Source organism: Onychomys torridus, chromosome 22, assembly GCF_903995425.1.
Source record: "Onychomys torridus chromosome 22, mOncTor1.1, whole genome shotgun sequence".
Taxonomy (NCBI): domain Eukaryota; kingdom Metazoa; phylum Chordata; class Mammalia; order Rodentia; family Cricetidae; genus Onychomys; species Onychomys torridus.
The window spans coordinates 42519877-42540506 of NC_050464.1; the positions used below are offsets into that span (position 1 = coordinate 42519877).

At 48.1% G+C, this 20630-nt stretch overlaps 1 protein-coding gene across 11 annotated transcripts in view; it reads left to right on the plus strand.

The window, feature by feature from the left end:
• The window catches only part of Fbrsl1 (fibrosin like 1), a 92122-nt gene extending 78900 nt beyond the window's left edge, over window positions 1-13222 (plus strand). For 9 of the 11 annotated variants that reach the window (XM_036172542.1, XM_036172535.1, XM_036172539.1 and 6 more), the window contains one exon: window positions 11074-12191. In XM_036172542.1, the coding sequence (XP_036028435.1) occupies window positions 11074-11920 (847 nt within the window). In that variant the 3' untranslated portion in view covers window positions 11921-12191. Of the gene's footprint in view, window positions 1-11073 lie in introns of all 11 variants that reach the window. The other 2 variants (XM_036172540.1, XM_036172545.1) reach the window with 1 other exon arrangement.
• Window positions 13223-20630: the final 7408 nt, after the last annotated feature.

Genomic DNA, 20630 nt, shown 5'->3' on the forward strand with positions numbered 1-20630 from the left:
TTCTAGTTTTCTTTTCCATTCTGGAGACATCCAGCCATCTTAGCTTTTATATATATAATAATAAAACATTTTCATCTTTATATCCTTCTAATACCATGAGACATAATGGCATTAACAAATGAATTCCCTATGTGTTATGAGACCCCGCTGGGGAGGGAGGGAAACTAATGTCTGTCTCTTCCTTATAAGTTCCTAATAACACACTAAAGTTCAATTCCATTAACGTTCACCCTGGGGTAACCAGTGAGTTTTTTGAGGTTACTTACAGAGAATTGGTAAGGGCTTGCTGATGGGAGTGTGGGTGACTCAGAAGCAGTCACGCTGAAAAGTCTTTACTCAGCATGTGTGAGGGCTCTTTTACAGGCACAGGCACATAGATGGATCCTCTGCCTACGTAAAACTGGCTGGCACAGTGTCTTAGTGAAGAGACACCTTGACCAAGGCAACTTTAAAAGAAAGGATTTACTTGGGGCTGGCTTACAGTTTCAGAGGATGAGTCCATTATCATCATGGCAGCGAGCATGGCTGTAGGCAGGCCTGGTGCTGGAGCAGCAGCTGAGAACTACATCTGATCCGCAAGTAGCAGGAAGTGAGAGAGAGTCCAAGACTGGGCCTGGTGTGGGCTTTGAAGCCCCAAGCACACTCCCAGTGGCACACCTCCTCCAACAGGGCCACACCTCCTGGTCCTTCCCAGATAGTCCACCAGCTGGGGAATCAAGCATTTGAATGTATTTGGATATATGGGGCCATTCTCATTTGAACCACCACACATGGCCTGTTTCTCTCCTTTCTGTGAAAGGAGTATTGACACTTAAGAAGTCCCATTATGGACCAGGTGGTGGCGGCTGTGCACACCTTTACTCCCAGCACTTGGGAGACAGAGCAAGGTGGATCTCTGTGAGTTCGAGACCAGCCTGGTCTACAAGTGAGATCCAGGACAGCCACCAAAACTATACAGAGAAACCCTGTCTTAGAAAAAAAAAAAAAAAAGTCCTTAGTGCATGAGCTGGCTGTTTGGAACCTGGGGCTTACACAGGGACACATGCTCAGCCTGGAAGGAGGGGACTGGACCTGCCTGTACTGAATCCACCAGGTTTAAATGAATCCCCAGGGGAGTCTTGGTCCTGGAGGACATAGGAATGGAGGGGGGGGCTAGGGGGAAGGTAGGGGTGCGGGCGGGAGGGGGGAGGACAGGGGAACCCCTGGCTGATGTATAAAATTAAAAAAAAAAAAAAGTCTCCCTATGACTATTTTAGGCCAGCAATGAAGACGGCAGTGATTTAATATAGGAGATAGGTCAGAAACCGTATATTCTAAGAGATAGATACTAGGGGTTCTTTTGTTGTTGTTTGTTTTTCAAGACATCATTGCTCTGTGTAGCCCTGGCTGGCCTCGAACTCGCTCTGTAGACCAGGCTAGCCTCAAACTCAGATATCCACCTGTCTCTGCTTCCTGAGTGCTGGGATTAAAGATGGAGGCTACCACTGCCTGGCCATTTGTTAGGTTTTTAAAATGTAGTGGTCAAAAGTATACTTTAAATGTTTTCATTTTTATATACATCCGTTCATATACAATATGTATTTAAAAGCATAGATATAAGTTACTCTTATGTAAAGGGAGGGTAATTGTCTAATAGGAAGATGTATCCTGAAGTAGGAGTAATCATCTCTTGAAACATTTATTTATTTTTATTTATTTATTCATTCATTCATTCATTTATTTATTTTGAGCTGAGGATTGAACCCAGGGCCTTGTGCTTGCTAGGCAAGCGCTCTACCACTGAACTAAATCCCCAACCCGAAACATTTAATTTTTAAATTATTATTATTTTCAATTATGTGTATGGGTTTGTCTGTGGGTAGGTATACACATGTGAGTGTAGGTGCCCTTAGAGGGCTGAGGTGTTAGATACCCCTGGAACTGGAGTTATAGGTGGTTGTGCGCCACCTGATACGGATGCTAGGAATCAAACTCTGGTCCTCTTAAAGAATAGTATGTGCTCTTAATCTCTGAGCCACCTCTCCAGCAAGGTGTAATCATCTCTTAGTTATTTTATATCCTCAGTAGGGACCATGTTATAGAACCAGAATTGAGATAAGGATTAAGGAGATAATATCTTGACTATGTCTTATCCTTAAAAGCAGATTTTAAATTTAAAAATTCATGTTAATTACCTGTAGATGTAACGGTCTTATTAAATAAGAAACACAGAGCCAAATGTAGAGTTAAAAGCCCCAGAGGTCAGAGAGCAGTAGCTAAGAGCTGAGACTTAAAACCACCTTCTTACCACTCACTGCTGCTGCCGTCCTTCCTCTGAGAAAGAAACCTACTTCCCATGTGTCTGTCTCTTTATTGACTTTCTGTTCTGCCTTCTCATTGGCTGTAAACCCAACCACATGACCTCATTGTCACTGCCTGTCTATACAGACCTCCAGGTCTCTATGGTTGGTATTGAGATTAAACCTTGTATCTGTATCCTTGAACACACAGAGATCTGCCTGTTATGTGATCAGGATTAAGGGCGTGTGCCACTGCCAGACTGGTGCTATGGCTTGTTATTAGCTCTGACCCCCAGGTACTTTTATTTATTAACATACAAATAAAATCACATTTCAGCCCACATTACCATAATTACCCAAAGAAAGACTCAGGGTCATTAGCTATCTCTATTTGTTTTACCTATGTGATCACATTGATTAATTATATTTTTGTCTTTTACCATTTTTTTTTCTTTTTCTTTTTTTTTTTTTTGAGACAGGGTTTCTCTGTGTAGCTTTGGTGCCTGTTCTGGATCTCACTCTGTAGACCAGGCTGGCCTCGAACTCACAGAGATCCACCTGCCTCTGCCTCCCAAGTGCTGGGATTAAAGGCATGCGCCACCACCGCCCAGCCATTATTTTGTTTCTTAACATTTTAGTCTTATGAACAAAATGAAGTTGGGTCAAGTTTGACAACTTTAGTTTACATGAGTGCTTACATATAAGTCAGTTTGTACTAAGTACATGATATAAAAAACAAATAATAATCATGTAGACAGAGAGTCTGTGGATTCATAATCACATGTAAGTGTAGCTGAGGTTTTCCTGTGTCCCGGGCTACTGGCAGTCAGGGCAAATCTCTCCCACTAGCATCCCCCAAGTAAACACAGAGACTTATATTACTTATAAACTGTATGGCCGTGGCAGGCTTCTTGCTATCTGTTCTTATATCTTAAATTAACCCATATCTGTAAATCTAGACCTTGCCACGTGGCTCGTGGCTTACCTGTGTCTTGCATCATGCTTCTCCTCGCAGTGGCTGGCAGCGTCTTCTGACTCAGCCTCCTTCTCCCCAGCCTTCTCCTCTCTCTTGTCCCGCCTACGTTATACTTCCTGCCTGGCTACTGGCCAATCAGCGTTTTACTTATCAATCAATCATAGTAACATATTCACAGCATACAGGACATCCCACAACATGTAAGATACATTTTAATAAATCCAAATTTTGAATTTTATTATTTGTTGAGATTGTCTTTTATAATCCTCTTTGTGAAAGGGAAACAGCATAGAGATCTCAAGTAAACATATTGTTAGTTCAGGCAGAAACAAAAGCAGAGTGTTGGAGGGGGAGAAGGAACATTTTCTCTCAGAGGAAAACAGGCCTGGAGATACCAGTCAGAAATAGCAGGCCTTGAGACCCAGCAGAGCCTACCATAGCAGCTCCTTGTTGGGTGCAACTTATCCCATGGGTCTGTTGGGATCTGTGCTTTAACAATATTTAGCTGTGGGTCTCCATGAATCTCAAAAGTGTTAGCTACCTTTGTTAGTTTGCCAGTGTTGGAGGAACATAGCTGGGAAAACTCTCAGGCTCTTCTTAGAAGCCAGTAAATGTATCATGTCTTAGTCACTGTGCTATTGCTGTGAAGAGACACCATGACCATGGCAACTCTTAGAAAGCATTTAATGGGGGCTTGCTTACAGTTTCAGAGGGTCAGTCCATTATCATGGCAGCAAGCATGGTACTAGAACAGTAGCTGAGAGCTACATCCTGATCTGCAAGTGGAAGGTGGGAGGGGCTAGATTTTGAAACCTCAAAGCTCACCCCCAACTGACAGACTTCCTCCAACAAGGCCACACCTGTGAGCCTGTGGGTTTTTATTCAAACCGCCATATTCTATTCCCTGGCCCCCACAGGCTTGTAGCGTATCATAATGAAAAAAATGCATTCAGTCCAACTCCCAAAGTCTCCATAGTCTAACAGCCTCAACACTGTTTAAAAGTCCAAAGTTTCTTCTGCGACTTAAGGCAATCCCTTAACTATAACACCTTGTAAAATCAAAATAAAAAAGCAGATCACATACTTCTAACATACAGCGGCAGAGAATATACATTATCACTCCAAAAGGAAAGGAGGGAGCGTAGTAAGGAAATACGGCACCAAAGCAAGCCCAAAAGCCAGCAGGGCAAACTCCAGATTCTGCATCTCCATGTCTGATGTCAAAGCTCTTCAAATCTCCACCTCCTTCCAGCTTTGTTCACTGCAACACACTTGTCTCTTGGGCTGGTTCCATACCCAGTCTTGTCAGGTATCCCACAGCTAGCATCGCTAACATCTTGAGGTCTCCAATGCAATCCAGGCATCACCTTCACAGCTTCATCCAATGGCCTCTCTGGCTCTCCAGGCAGGGACACCCCTGACATGTGCCTAGCCTCGTGCCTAGCCTCAGCAGCTTAGCCATGGAGATTCTACAACCCCTTTCTTGTATCCTTGACTCTAAAGCCAGAACCACGACGTGGCCAAAACTGCCAGGTTCTGCTGTTGGCTTGAACTGCAACGTGGTTCCCTTGTTCAGTTACATCTGCATCAGATTTCTGTTTTTAGTGGTTTCCTTCACTGCTTTAATTCCTTTTCACAAATTGGAAACTTAGCTGGGTGGGGTCTTTCTGTGAGATCACAACTACCTTTATCTCATTTAGCATCAGGCTCTTCTTTAAATCTTTTATCTCCTTGAGCCCCAGACTCTGTCACATTTCCTATCTGCCCCTTTTCTTGTAAAACTGTAGATTTTGTATTTCTCTTTGTCCGGCTTGTATAAAGTCTGCACAAGAGCGATCACTAATAACCACATGACAGTTAATACTTGTGAGTATTCTTCCCTCTGAAATTTCCTGAACTGAACCGTCACAGTTCATGTCCCCCTCAGCACCATCGTCCACGCTCCCACCAGGACGGCCCAGTAAGTCCCACTTAGAGCATTCAATCACTTTTTTCATCTAAAATCCCAAAGTCTTTCCTATTCCTCCAACAAACAGCATGATGCACCTGTCACAGCAATACCCATTCCCTGTACCGACTTCTGTCTCAGTCACTGTTCTGTTGATATGAAGAGACACCATGACCACAGTTCTTACACAAGAAAGCATTTGGGGCTGGAATTAAGAACAGCAGTTAAGAACACTGGCTGTTCTTCCAGAGGTTCTGAGTTCAATTTCCAGCACCCACATGGTGGCTCACAACCATCTGTAATGAGATCTGGTGCCCTCTTCTGGCCTGCAAGGATACATGTATATACAATAAATAAATAAAATCTTTAAGAGAGAGAGAGAGAGAGAGAGAGAGAGAGAGAGAGAGAGAAAGAAAGAAAGAAAGAAAGCATTTAATTGAGGGCTTGTTGACAGTTTCAGAGGGCTAGTCCATTATCATCATGGCAGACTGGTAGACAGCATGGCACTGGAGGAGTAGCTGAGAGCTACATCCTGATCCAAAAGCAGAGAAGAGAGAGTGAGAGCCTGGGCCTGGCATGGGATTTTGAAACCTCAAAGCCCACCCCAATGACAATTTCTCCAACAAAGTCACACCTATATGAGTGTATGGGGGTCATTCTTATTCAGACCACCACATTGTCAAAATAAAGACAAAACATTAAAATGTGTGTGTGTGTGTATATATAATATATATGCATATATACACACACATATCTATATATAGATATATATGCCTCCTTAGACATCTGATGTTACTGGGTTGTTTTCTTTTTTGTTTGTTTGTTTGGGTTTTCCAAGACAGGGTTTCTTTGTGTAGACTTGGCTGTCCTGGAACTCGCTCTGTAGACCAGGCTGGCTTTGAACTCAAGAGATCCACCTGCCTGTGCTTCCCAAATGCTGGCTGGCATTAAGGGAGTGGGCCACTATCACCCAGCCCAAACAATTAAAGCAAGCTTTTTTAATTAAATACACAGGCTGCCTCCCCCCTAAGGTGGGTTCTAGAGGTCTGCACTGGACATGGGCAAGATAAGGATTTTTATAGCTCAGGGGAAAGGGGTTTCCAAATGGGGGATGGGTAGGTAGAGGCAGGGTTACAGGAGCAGAACACAAGGTGACCATAATAACCTTTTGAAACAAAGACATGGTTGCTGTCTCCTGGAACAGGCAGTACAGAACCATTTGTAGTTAGGTTATAGATGAGGCATAGCTCAATCTTTGAGAAACAGATTTGATCAGAAACAGGAAGGAACCTAGTTTTTCTTAATTTATTTTTTATTGTATCTTCCTTTGATATTTTGTTTTTGTTGTTACATCCTGACTGGTTTCCCCTCCCAGTCCCTCTCTCCTACCTCCCTGCCTCCACCCATCCCTCCTCCATTTCTCTTCAGAAAAGGGCAGACCTTCCATGGATATCAAACCAGCTATGGCATATCAAGTTGCAGTAGGACTGGGCACCTCCTCTTCTTTTAAGGCTGGATGAGGCAACCCAGTAGGGGAAAGGGTCCCAAAAGCAGACAGGTAAGAGTCAGAGAGAGCCCCTGCTCCCACTGTTGGAGTCCCACAAGAGGACAAGCTACACAGCTGTCACATATGTGCAGAGTGCCTAGGTCGGGCCCATGCAGGCTCCCTGGCTGTCGGTTCAGTCTCTGTGAGCTCCTATGAGCCCAGGTTAGTTGATTCTGGGGGTTTTTGTGGTGTCCTTGACCCCTCTGGCTCCTACAATCCTTCCTCTCCCCTCTTCCACAGAATTCTCCAAGCTCTGCCTAATATTTGGTTGTGGGTCTGCATCTGTTTCCATCTATTGCTGGGTGAAGCCTCTCGGATGACCACTGGGCTAGGCAACCATCTATGAGTACAGCAGAATATCATTAGGGATCATTTCATTGACTTTTTTTTTTTTTAAAGATGGCTTTGAAGCCCAAGATAGAAGCAGGCTGGTTCATCAATTACCTCTATAATTTAACATAAAAGGGCTGCAGTGATCCCCAGAGGACTTAGAAGTACCAGGGAGTTTTATGGAAGCTGCTATTTTTGTTGATGCCATGTGGTTACATTAACCAAGATGGCAACAAGGTCACATGGCATTTGCCTTCTTTATGATATCATTAGCAAAAGATGGTGGCCAACTCACACAGTTGCCTCCATCTTAATGAGGTCACCAGCTGGGTGGCGGCAAACCACGTGATTCAAGGTAAGCTCAGCTCCATGGTAAAGGGAGCCCTTCCCCCACCAGAGCACAAGTCCCAGTGGGATCCACCATCTCCCGGTTCAGATGTGTATTATTACACCCTTTCATTTAAGAAGACACTTTAGTGTCTTTTGGATGGATGCAGGAGGAGATGGTACTGTGGCATAAGAGGCTAAACTAGCAAAATGAACAGGAAAGAATGTCACAGTCTTAGCTTGAGGAAGCAGGGTCTGTAGATAGCTGTAGAGTAGTATAGTAGGTAGATCACAGCATTTCTCCCTCAGAGTGCGGAATAGACAGGAGAAGGAAAAAGAGATAAAGATGCTTTTTTTTTTTTTTTTTTTTTGAGCTGAGGATCAAACCCAGGGCCTGTGCTTGCCAGGCAAGCGCTCTATCACTGAGCTAAATCCCCAATCAGCTTGTTTTTTGTTGTTTGTTTTGTTTTGTTTTTTTTAATGTTTATCGCTAGGTGGAGAGTAACTTCTGAATCTCCCTAAGGAATGTTACCAGCCTAGTTTCATGATGGGGGGGGTGGGGGGTGGGAGGGGCAGGGTACCAGCAGTTCCTGTTTGGCACCAAAGTAGATAAGGTTCTATTGTGGCACCCCTGGGATAATTTAAAACCTTCCACGATCCTATGGACCAGAACTGAACCGGGGTCCCTCAGGAGGGTAGATGTCCCAGATCTTAATTGGACCTTTTGTGTCAAAGAAAAGAGATCTGTGTTTTACACTTCATCCCTGTGGCACAGAGGTGGAATGGGAGAAAAGTTTGGTAGGGAGGGGCCTCATCAGTCAGATTAGCATCTGAGAAAGAGTTTAGGGAATTAGGTTCGATGGGCTGTGAATGCTTTCAATCCCAGCACTCAGGAGGTAGAGGCAGGCAGATCTCTGAGATTTGAGGACAGCCAGGGCTACACACAGAGAAACCTGATATGCAGAAATGCAGAAATAATGGGAATGGCAGGAATGGAGGGAGGCAAGAGACTTGCAGGACTGTTGCCCCTCCATCGTACGAAGTTTTCTGAGTCAGGGAGACTTTGAAAGCCAAAAGTAGTATCCAATTTGTGCTGGGTCCAGACTCAGTCAACAGGCTTACTAATGTCTAAAGATTTAAGGCAAGCCAAAAGTGCCTAGAATGGATATTGTGTACCCTACTGTAGGCCAGGTAAGTTGAAGCTTGTTTCTGGCTATAAGTGGTCACCTACAACCAGAGAAGGACTGGAAACAGTTGACCCCAATGACAGTGACCTGGCAGGCAAAGCCAGAGGCAGGAAGCTAGAGGACCTCTGAGATGTCAGTTGAGGACACTTGTAAACTCAACCTGGATTTTACCTTAAAGTGTGGATGTTGGATGCACTAGTGTGGGGAATGGCAAAAGGCCTCTGCTCTAGAGGTCAGTAGATAATGAGAGAGGGTGGGCAGATCAGGAAGAGTCAAACTGAGTTTATATGGCACACCAATAAAACCTCAGAATGTGGCTTGCACTGCATATGAAGACAAACGCCACAAAGACCCAGAGGTTCCAGGTAGTATGGCCGGTGAGCAGCCCTGGGTGAGATTGCTGTCAGAAAAGGTAGGGAGATGGCTAAGGGACAAGAGGAAAGGTTACTCAGAGGAAGGGGTGCAGGACCCCCAAACCCTCTGGGTTTCGGCACCAAATGTTAGCTCTAGATTGAGCAAGGCAACATAAAAATGAGGAGACTGACTTCTACAGAAGCAGATGCCTTCAGTCAGAACATGGAGAGCAGCAGTCTCTGGGAGTGGAGATGGGTGCCCGGGCACAGCAGCTTGGGGGTTTATAGGGCAGAAAAGGGAGCTTTTAGGGTGGAAGATCCCAGTGCAGGTTGTTTCTATCAGGGCCTTCCTGGATCGACATGCCAAGCTTCGTGTCTGGAGTTTCTCAGTTTTTAGGTCTACATTGTTCCTGACTCTGCCTGCCCCTTCTCCTCCCACTTCTTCCAAGCACCCACCCCATCCCAGTCCTTACTCTGCCCACCCTACTCCTTGCACCTGCCCCCCCTTCACCTGTCTAATGCCTCCCAGGCTGGCGTCGTGCAGAGCTGTGTTCCCTGGGTAAGTCAGTACCCCACGATTTCTTCACTAGACCCCCCTGAGGGCTCTGAGGAAGCTGTGTTAAAGACCTACTTCATACAAGTAAAGACCTCCCTGGCTTAAATACTACAGAGAGGAAAGGCCCCCAGGTGGAGGCTCCCTTTCTCCACAGATGTCCCCAGTGCAAAGCTCTTGTTGGCAGGGGTGCACTTCAGTTATATCTGGGAAAGGTATAGGCTACTAAAATCAATGTAATAGGTGTTTTTAGCACGAAGCCCTTCGTCAAAAACCTGCTTGGTTGATGATCCTAGGAGTTGCCTGAGGCAGTATGCCCCAAAGCCCAATAAACCCTAAGCAGTGCACCTTTTGGGTGTCCTCTACCTCTCCTGCATCAAGGACGGGGATATTTCATGGGAATAGCAAGTAGGCTTTTTTTTGTTGTTGTTGTTGAGATGGGGAGATTTGTAGACATAGTGAGTTCCATCTCCCTATGCAGGCTCCCGCTGTGATCCTCAAACTCACATCTCCTTCTGCCTCTGCCTCCCTAGTACTGGGACTAAAGTCCACACCTAGTGACAGGAGACTGCTGATCTGAGGTCAGGTCAAAGGCAGGTACTGGGAGCCCTGCCTGGGTGAGGGCTATCCCACAGACCGCTTTCCGCAGTCGCAGAAGTTGGTTGGAAAGAAGAGCTTACAAGGGAATAAAGGTGTGTGGGTCAGAGCACCCAGAACTTCGAGTAGCCTCAGGCCTACACATGTGCTGCAGCCCACTGTCAGCACTGAGGACGTCATTGAAGGTGGGGTGGAAGATCAGAGGGCTCTCCATGGGAGGTAAAGCCTACTCTGATCCATGCAGTTCCTGCAGCAGGCACAGTCCTTCTTAGGGTGCTCCGAGGTCCCTTGTCAGGCTCTGGGGGCTCAGGGCCCTTTGCCTGGTGAGATCAGAGCTGGCCAGTGAGGACAGCCAGACTTCTATACTAGGAGCAAATGTGGGAGAAGAGCCTGCTGTAGGCACAGCCGGGAACCTTACCAGGAAAACTGGTGTAGAGTGTTTTCAGGATCCTCTCCTGGCCCTATGGTGGCAGTATCCCTCAAGAGCCCTGGGGCAAGTGGCCCAGGCTAACCTTGGACTCTGTAGCTGGTCTTGAACCTTTCGGTCTATCTAAGCCTCTCAGCTGGAATTACAGGCCTGCATTATTAGGCTGGTGCTGAGGGAATTTAAGGGAGATAGCCATCTGTGGTTAAATCACCAGAAAGCAACTGCACACCCTGAGCCTGAGAATGCTTACTTCTGAGCAGGGAATTCCAGGATTGGGGTAGCCATGTTGCCTTGCCTCCCTAGCCCCCACCCCAAGTGGGAGAACTCAAGCAGTTTGCCGTGCTGGAGCCACCCAGGGCAGCATAGAGAGAACTGTAGCCAGTAACCAGGGAAGGGGTCAGAGCTCCCTATTGTGAACACTCACAGCTGGGGTACTTGTAACACTGGACAAGCCCTGGAGCCCACATGGCTGCACACAACAGAAACTTGACAAACAGCTTTCCAGGAGCTATAGCTGCTCTAGGTGATGGCTCTCTCCTGTCGTCCCCAGGGACCTCCTGGAGAAGACGCACCTGCTGAGCCATGGCTCGCCTGCAGTACCAATGGGCCACCCCATCAGCAGCCTCCTGCAGCGGGGCCCCGGTGAGCTGGGCCGCCCTGGGATCCTCCCAGACCGCGAGGCTGAGCCTCGGGTCAAGGAGAGCCACTCGCCTGGCAGAGAGGATGGCGCCAAGCTGGCTGCACGACCTCCATCGCCCTACTGCAAGGCAGCCCTGGGTGACTGCCTGCGCCTGGCAGGCCTGTTGGGTCGGGAGTCCGGGAAGCAGACGCCTGAGCGGCCCCAGGGCGACGTGAAGGTAAAAGAGGAGCGCAGGGAAGAGGAAACACCAGAGCTCACGGGCGTCAGCGTGCACCCCACAGCCACACATCTGGGCCTGGGCACGTCGGGCTTCGTGTGGGACCCGCCGCGCGACACCTACCGGGGCCTAGAACTGCCGCGGCGCACCTTTCCCGCCCCGCCGTCCGCTGTGGGCTCCGCTCCCTTCGAGCTGTCTGAGCGCGCCTACCGCGACCGCGAGCCTCACGACTACAGCCCCGACCGTCTGCGGGACGTGCGCCGGGAGGAGCTGGAGCGCGCCCACGCGCCCGACCCAGACGCCTCGCTCTTGCCTGCCATGCACTACCCGCGCCTGACCCCTGGCGCGCTGCACGGGGCGCTCCTGGCCCGGACCCCGCCGGCTGCTGCCGCACTCGGTGCGCCTCCTCCCCTGGTGGCTGCAGGCGGGGTGTCCACGCCACCCGCGCGCCCCAGGACGACGCCGCTGGCGCTCGGGCCTGGCGAGGCGCGCGACTACTCGCCTGCGGCGTGCAACCCGCCGGAAGTGGAGGCGCGGTAGTCCCAGCGGAGTGGACTGGTTCACTTAAATTCCTGGGACCTGAGCACAGTTCCCTGGTCCAGGAGCAGCGCAGCTCGCTCCACGCTGCGGCTTGCTAGTGTAGTCGAGGACTTTACGCTTTTCTGGGGGTGACTTCATTTTCCGAGCTTGCGATTAGGTCACTGGGAAAAATTTAGCTTTGTACCTCCCCACCTCTCCCCCAGGTGACAAGCATTTTTAATGGTTTTGTATTTTTCTTAATTTTGTGCTCTAACGACATTTTAAAGAACCAAAAAAAAAAAAAAAAAAAAAAGAATTTTTAGTTGGGATTTACAGTTTCACTTCTCAGATCCCATTTGAGCCCCAGAGTTTATCTTATTTATGGAAAGAACGGTCTTTCTGTCCAGCGCACTGTGAGGCTCCGCACTCAGGCCCGGCCCTGGCCTTCCCTTGGTACTTGGAACCGAAGTTACAGATATATATTAAAATAATAATTAATAATAATGTACAAAACTTTGGGTTTTCTGCCTTATTCTATTATGCATAGGTGTAAGAGGATTTCTTTGGTTTGTTTTTTAGAAAAATGTAAATATTCTGTTGATATAATTATAAAACTTATTAAATTCTTAACCTGGACAGTCTATAACAAGTTTCTAGAAACCCCTCTGGTTATTTGTGTACGTGGTCACAAAAACCCACTCGGGCTGTCAGTTGTGAACACTCAGCAGAGTAACTGCCACGACTATCCTTCAACTATGCAAGCCTCGGAGGCAAGACGGGATGTTTAGGGGGAGACAGCATCTGAGCTTCCTGTAGGATGGCTGGACCTCCCAGAGAGCCACACTTCTGGGCACCTGCTTAGACTGAAGCAGACTTCAGGACTTTCTCTAGTTACGAGGACAAACCTGTGCCCGTGTGCTAATCTTAGTGCAGTGTTCTCTGGATCTGTGTAAACCAGACAGAATCTTAGAAGTTGGTTCCGAGATAAAGATTAGTTTTCTCCCTCCTGTACCCCAGCATCTGTTTGGGGGCTGCCCTCCCCTCCCCCACTCCCACCACTCAGCCTGTCGTAGCTCCTTTGGCTTTGGTTTTGCATTCAGACTCCTCAAGCTTTTTCCATGTGTTGTCAGCTGTCCTTTTGGTTTCCTGACCACCACCACCCCCACCCCTACCCCGCTTTTGTGCTCAGTCAAACAGCAGCCCTGTCTGCTTTGTCCAGTCCCTTCCTGCTGGCCCTGTGTTTCCACCGTGGACTCTGGTTACTTTAAACAGTCTGTTTCATGTCAATCAACAGTGATAAATACAGCCTTGATTTGGATGAAATGTGGTCCAGTGTCTTGTGTGGCTCTGAGGCAGGTATCTCCCTGTCTGTATCCCTCCCTGGGGTATGAGGCTCTGGGCTTCAAAGTGCCTCAAGGACACCCTGAGACAGTGTGGGACTGGCAGTCCTTGCTGCTCACCATCCGCCTTATTTCCCTTGGGGCTGTGTTTTTGTGGGTGGTACTTCTGCTGCACCACCCCCCTCCCTATCTGCATGGAACTCTACTGACCTTACAGCTTGGCCCAGGTGACACCTGAACCCTCACCATCCTGGCCATAGCCCGTATTACCAGAGTTTGCCAGGTTTTCTGCATGGAACCCACCCTTCAAGTTCTCACTTTTTGTGCATGAGGCTTGTAGCTCCTGGAACATGTTACCACATGTAGTTGTACCTGATCCCGACTGTTTAGCATCACGCAGAACCAGGTTAGCCCTTTGCCCAGTAAATGAAACCTAGAATGCCTGGGGTAAGAGGTAGCCAGCGGCCTTCTTCCACATTTGTGCAGGATAGTACCACCCGCACATGCAGATGAAGCCCAGGACCCACCTGTACGTCTGACTGGGTATAACTGTCATTGTGTCCTGCCTGGGTTTGGAAGTGAAGTCTTAATCAGGTCACCTTGCTGAATGCCAGGCCTGGGTGAGGACACACACCAATGACAAACCAAAGTAGGTCCACCAGAGTCCTTGGGCTTTCTTACAGAATGAGGGGTGCCTTAAAGCGGCTGCATCACCAGAAAACCCCTAACATGAATGAGAACTCAAAAGAACAACTTAGAGCTGCATAGACAGGCTGCCCCGTCCGTGGTCGATCTCCCAGCTTTTATACCCCAACACCTTCCTAAACCACTAAGCCGTGCTCAGTTAGAGCAAATTACTTAGAAATGATGAAGAGGCACAAGAGGGAGCACCTAGAACAGGAGGGCGGTGACCCTTCTTGTCCCCTTCCTTCTGTGAGGAAAGATCAGCAGTCAACAACCCAGATGTTGGAGGTCTCTTGCAACTGGTCATGACTGCTCTGACAATAACCGTTAGTGCTGTACAACCACGTGGCTACCCAAGCCCCAGCATGAAAGCATCACGAACACAGTAATGTTACAGAGGGGAACGTTCCCCGGAATCCCAGAAAGTCATGATCCAGATTGCTCTTTCAGCTATGTGCTTCCTCCCAGGGTGCCCTGCATCAGATGAGACTGCACTTGCCCTTCCTCAATCCGTTGTCCTGGAACTTGATACGTAGACCAGGCTAGCCTCAAACAGAGATCGTCTGCTTTCCTTATCTGCTTTATCAGAGTGATCCCAACAATCTGGGCATCAAGAGTACTTGGTGAGACAGCCAGAGGCCTGCCCTCTGTGCCACTATGATGAGCAGTCTGCGGTGGAGAGATGGGAGGAAAAGAGAAGTGGGCAGTTCTTGTGTTGCATAGAGGCAGAACTGCAGGTTCAACAGTGGTGAGGAACAGGCTCATGTGAGAGGCCTGCGCTGCCCCCTGAGGCCATGGTGATATCCAGGGCCTGTGCTGCCACCGAGGGCCATGTGGATGTCTGTGGTCTGGGCTGTCACCTGAAGCCATGATGAGGGCCATGCTGAGCTGGCCCTGCCCCTCAATGTCCACATCAAGGAGAAAGTACCAGCATGGGAGAGCTGATGGGGCAAGGGTGGAGGGTGAGGAGTAGGCTGACCAACTTCCACCCAGGCCCAGATCCAGGCCTTTGAGTTGGCGCACCCCGACATCTACCCCCTCTGAGTTGCTGAAGTGTGTGAAGGGGTCCATCCTGCAGAGCCATAGCCTCAGGATCTCCAGGACTCTGAGCAATAGCAAAATATCTGAGAGGAGTCTCAGTGAGGGTCCAGTGTTGATGATGTAGCAGAAGCCAGAGGCCTTGAGCCAGACCAGTGACTCACTGCAATAAATATTTGCAAGTAAAGCTGTTTGGGCAAAAGGGTTTACTGCGTGACACATCGCAGCTTCCAATGCCACTACGACAATAACTGTGTGATGGAGAGGCAGGAAAAACCAAGAGTGGAGGGGGCATGCACGTAGCAGGACTGGAGACGGAACAGCTGTGACGGGTGTGAGAGAAGGTAGATAAAGGAGCCGGTCATTGCCCAGAGGGTTCAGCTAGATGTTGTCGTTGGTTTTAATTTTAAGTTTTTATTTTATTTTGGGGGAGGTTACCAGGGTGGAGGGTGGATATGGAAGGACTGGGAAATGAGTGGGATTTTAAAAAAGAAAGAAAGCCGGGCAGTGGTGGCCATGCCTGTAATCCCAGTACTCAGGAGGCAGAGGCAGGTGGATCTCTGTGAGTTCGAGGCCAGCCTAGTCTACAGAGCTAGTCCAGGACAGGCTCCAAAGCTACAGAGAAACCCTGTCTCGAAAAACCAAATAAATAAATAAATAAATAAATAAAAATGTTTTAAAAAAGAAAAAAGAAAAGAAAGAAAGAAAGAAAGAATATTTTGTTGACCAGGTGTGATCACACATTCCTTTACTCTCAGTGGATGCAGAGGAAGGTGGATTTCTGTGAGAACATACCATGTTCCAAGCCAGCCAGGGCTCCACAGTGACACCCTATCTTTTTTTTTTTTTCTTTAATTTTTTTAAGGACTTTGTTTTTATAGCTTCTGCCAGAGCCCTGACTAGGGTGGGACTGTGGGCTGTTCACAGGGCCCTGTTCAAATGCCACAGGACTGCCAGGGCCTTGCAGAACCACTTCAAGAGGCCACAGAACTCACCATTAGGTGTGAGCGACCAGTCAAGGGTGTCTGTCCTTTAGCTGAGATCATCCATGTGTCTAAGGGGTTCATGCTGACAGACAGCCAAGGGACACATTTCCTCAAGGCCTGAGCAAGGGAAGAGTGTCTCTGAGCTCAGGCAAGATCCTCACAGATCCTTACCGAGTACGGGCACCTCATTAGCGTGGTGTTGGCTCTCAGGCAGGACACACCTTTCCAGATGATTGCCTTGGCTGGGCAAGATTCACATTACCTTCTGCTGTTTGGGCATCTCTGTGAAAACCTGGGCCCAGTGAGTATCCTTGCAATGAGGACACAACACAGCTGTTGATGACCCTTGGCAAAGAGTGCATCAACTAAGTCACTGGAATTAGGGATTCAAGGCAAGTCTGGACATGCCCAGTCAGCCTCAGGAGAAACAGGGAAACAGACAGAGCTGGCCCATTAGACTCCACAGCTGCCCATGCCATGTGTGACCCTGCCTGCAGCTGGCCTCCCGCCAATAGCCTCCCCAGCAGCTACCAGACACCAACTTCTGTGAAGACAAAGGAGCCACGGGGCTGGGCTAGGACATGATGGATGTCACTGGGAGGGGATAGACATTGTCTTGGATCCAGTGGGTAGCAGCGAAGACAAGAGGCCTCTGAAAGAAACTTCAGTCTGTATAAATGATGCTGGGGCAGAAACTGCTCTCTTAGAAGTGGAGGCGTGATCAGTACTCCTCCAGCTGCTGCGACTGCGTGAAATCACCCCCAATCAACACCCACTTTATTTGTAGGTGCTGTGAGTGAGAGGTCCCCCATCTGTGCCCCAGCTATAAAACTCCCCAAGTCTGAGTGCTCTGCAGTAGACGGGGGCTGCCAGACTCTACTTACCCCTAAGAGGCTTCAAAGCTCTGAGTAACTTCCCAGGTTGCCTTTCAGCAACTCCCACCTCGAACCGTGGTGTCTGATAAACTCACACGCTCTTACTCATGGCTGGGGTCTTTTCTCACTCATCTTGTCAATAAGTAGATTTTTCAGCTCCACCTTCATACTAAGCTCTAAACTTGCAAGAGGGGCCCCGGTTGCCTCCCAGACCAAGTCCTCTTCCTGCAGTAGCCTCACCAGCCTTGCCTTCCTGTGACCTGGCAGCTTGGGCTCTTGTGGTAACCCCACAGGACAAGCCAGTGGCCCTGCTAAGCTGTGTTCTGTGATGCTAATTGCGGACTTCAGTCTTTCCTGACATGAATAAAACATGTGCTGAGCAACAACCACCCCCATTTTCCACCACCATATTATTAAAACCATAAAGCACTTCTGAGGTACAATTGCCCTGGGCAGGCTCTCCGGCGATCAGCATCATCACCGAGCCTGCTGTATCTTGAAACAGCCCACCAGTTTTTACTTTCCACGGACCAATCTTCAGTCTCAACCCTAGGAATCACCTCCGCAGCCAGCCCTCCCCTTGATCTCTGACTGCAGAGATCCAATCAATGCCTGTGGAGACTTTGGTCTTCAGAGGCTTCTAGCCTGCAGTCCCGCAGAGCTATGGCCCCCTCCTTCCTTGTGTTTGTTTTACAGCCCACTTGGCTCGAGCTGAAGCTATTCAGCAGGAAAAACAAGAGTTACGGAGCAGATCTTCACAGAGAAGCTTGGGCACAAGGGGAGTCTGCTCTGCCGAGGCCACAGCACCCTCTCGTGGCTGTGTTTGGAACAGCACAGGGTCTTGAGCTGGCTAAAACTCACTAGAAGTCATTTCTAAAGCAAACATGGAAAGCCTGTGGCTCAGGGCTCCTTCCTGCTTTACTCCTGTGTCTTCTACACGCTCAGGTCACGGCTTTCATCGTGTAGTCCTGTGACTTTGCTTTAAAAAAATAAAACTAGGCCGGTGGTGGTGGTGCACACCTTTAACTACAGCACTGGGGAGGCAGAGGCAAGAGGATCTCTGTGAGTTCCAAGGCCAGCCTGGTCTACAGAGTGAGATCCAGGACAGCCAGGGCCACACAGGGAAACCCTGTCTCAGAAACCAAAACAAACCAAAACAAAACCAGACTCCCCATCCAGTCATTAACCATCAAACTGACCCACAGGCTCTCCTGCCCTTAAGAGGACACCATTACCAGCTGATTACCAGCTAGTCAGCACCAGAACCCTAACCTGCTGACAGATTCTTTAGCATATTGGCCTGGACTGATCCTCACATGATAATCCATAAAGACCTGAAAAGAGCTTGAGGCTACAGCAGCCTACCTCTTGGGTTGCTAGCACCCCTAGCAAAGCCTGCTCTTTTTCCTGACATTCAGCTGTGGGCATTGGTTTGTTGTTGTTCTGAGACAGGGTCTCATTTACCCAAAGCTGGTTTTAAGTTTACTACGTACCCCAGGCCCTAAGTGTCCTCTCCTGTCACCCTCTGTCCGTGTATTCTGGCAATTCTAGCAGGCAGCAAGCCCCAGTGATCCTCCAGCCTCTGCTCCGCACAGCATTAGGTTACAGAAATGCACAAGTCTTCACCTGGCTCTTTATGGATATTGGCATTTGGATTGGGGACTGTATTAGTTAGTGTTCTCTAGAGGAACAGAAGATACATGCGTATGTGTACACACACACTCACGCATGCACACACGCATGCACACACACACACACACACACTCGCACGCACACGCACACGGAGGTGGAGTTATTTTTTAGAGTGGTTTACAGGCTGTGTCCAGCTAGTCCAACAATGGCTGTGCACCAACAGAAGGTCCCAGAATCCATTCATTGTTTAGTCCATGAAGCTGGGTGCCTCAGGAGCCTTCAGGATGCAACAGGATCCCTAAGAAGTAGACTCCAATGTCAGTGAAGGAATGAACTTGCTAGCAAGACCGAGAGCAAGCTGACAATGAGAACAAGCTTCCTTCTTCCGTGTCCTTTATATAGGATGCCAGGAGAAGGTGTGGTCCAGATTAAAGGTGGATCTTCCCACCTCAAAGATCCAGATTAGAAGTGGTCTTCCCACTTCAAATTATTTAATTAGGAAAAAAATCTCGGAGCCTGGAGAGATGGCTCAGAGGTTAAGAGCACCGACTGCTCTTCCAGAGGTCCTGAGTTCAATTCCCAGCACCCACATGGTGGCTCACAACCATCTGTAATGAGATCTGGCACCCTCTTCTGTGTACATAATAAATAAATCTTAAAAAAAAAAAAGAAGGGAAAGAAGGAAGGAAGGAAGGAAGGAAGGAAGGAAAGAAAGAAAAAAATCTCTTGGGCCAGGCATGGTGGCACACACCTTTAATCCCAGCACTTGGGAGGCAGAGGTAGGTGGATCTCTGTGAGTTTGAGGCCAGCCTGGGCTACAGATAGAGTTCCAGGACAGCCAGGGCTACACAGAGAAACCCTGTCTTGAAAAACCAAAACCAAACAAACAAACAAACAAACAAAACCTCTCACAGATGTGCCTAGTCATTTGGGTTTTAATTGATTCCTAATGCAGTCAAGTTAACAACCGAGAACAGTAATCACAGAGTCCTCATGGTTGTTCAAGTAATGTTAACCACTGAGTCCCAAGTTATATATGTTGAGAAACATTAATCCGAGAGCAAGGTTATCTCAGTCTGTTCAGTGGGAAGACTAAGCTAATGTTATTTTCTCTCATTAGAAGACATCACAGAATATTTTATTCATTTAGTCTCGCATTATTTCATTGGGAGGAAGGCATGCCCCCTCCCTCGTGTGTGTGTGTGTGTGTGTGTGTGTGTGTGTGTGTGTGTGCAAGAGAGGCAGGGGGAGAATGTATGTGTTGATCAGATTGTGGATCCCAAGGATAGAACTCAAATTGTCAGCCTTGGCAGAAAGTGCCTTTACTCACTGAGCCATTGTTGGCCCAAAAGTGCGATTTTGTAAGTATGGTTAAAGATGATGAAGCCAAAAAGTTGGAAATAAAATGTCCTAGAGCTGGGTGGTGGTGGTGGCAGCAGCAACAGTGGCGCACACCTTTAATCCCAGCACTCGGGAGGCAGAGGCAGGTGGATCTCTGTGAGTTCAAGGCCAGCCTCGGCTACAGAGTGAAATCCAGGAAAGGTGCAAAGCTACACAGAGAAACCCTGTCTCAAAAAACAAAAATAAATAAATTAAATGTCTCAGAAATGTCAGCAAGTATTAAAAATTGTATATTACCACTTTGAAATTATACATTTATATAGTTTGTCTTAGAGTTGATATAATAAATATATTAATAGTAAGCTAATAACCAAAAGCCATCTTCTTTTGTGGTACTGGGGTTTGAACTTACATCCTTGAGCAGGCCAGGCTGGGCCACATCTTGTGTTTGAACCATTTTCTTGAAGAAGAACACCAACATCTCAAACTCTTTTGGTGATTCCCAACAGCAGCCTTGTTCATATTATCATCTCCACATTCCTCAGCAATGAGCAGGGAAAGTCAGAGATGGGTACAAGACGCTTAGGACCAGACAGTACAGGAAGACCCGAGACTGGGATAGTCGCCCTCAAAAACCCAGCAGTCAAAGTAAAGCATGGCAGAAGTCCAGGGCTCTAGATATGAGGGGTCTGGGAAAATATCAAGCAGGTGTTGGACTCATGAGCCAAAGGGAACTGGAGGACCCCCTTCCATAGAGGGCTCATCAGGAAGAGAGGAAGAAGGAAGGGGCACACAGGCGCAGCCAGCTCAGCATGGACAAGTGTGGGTAGCAAAG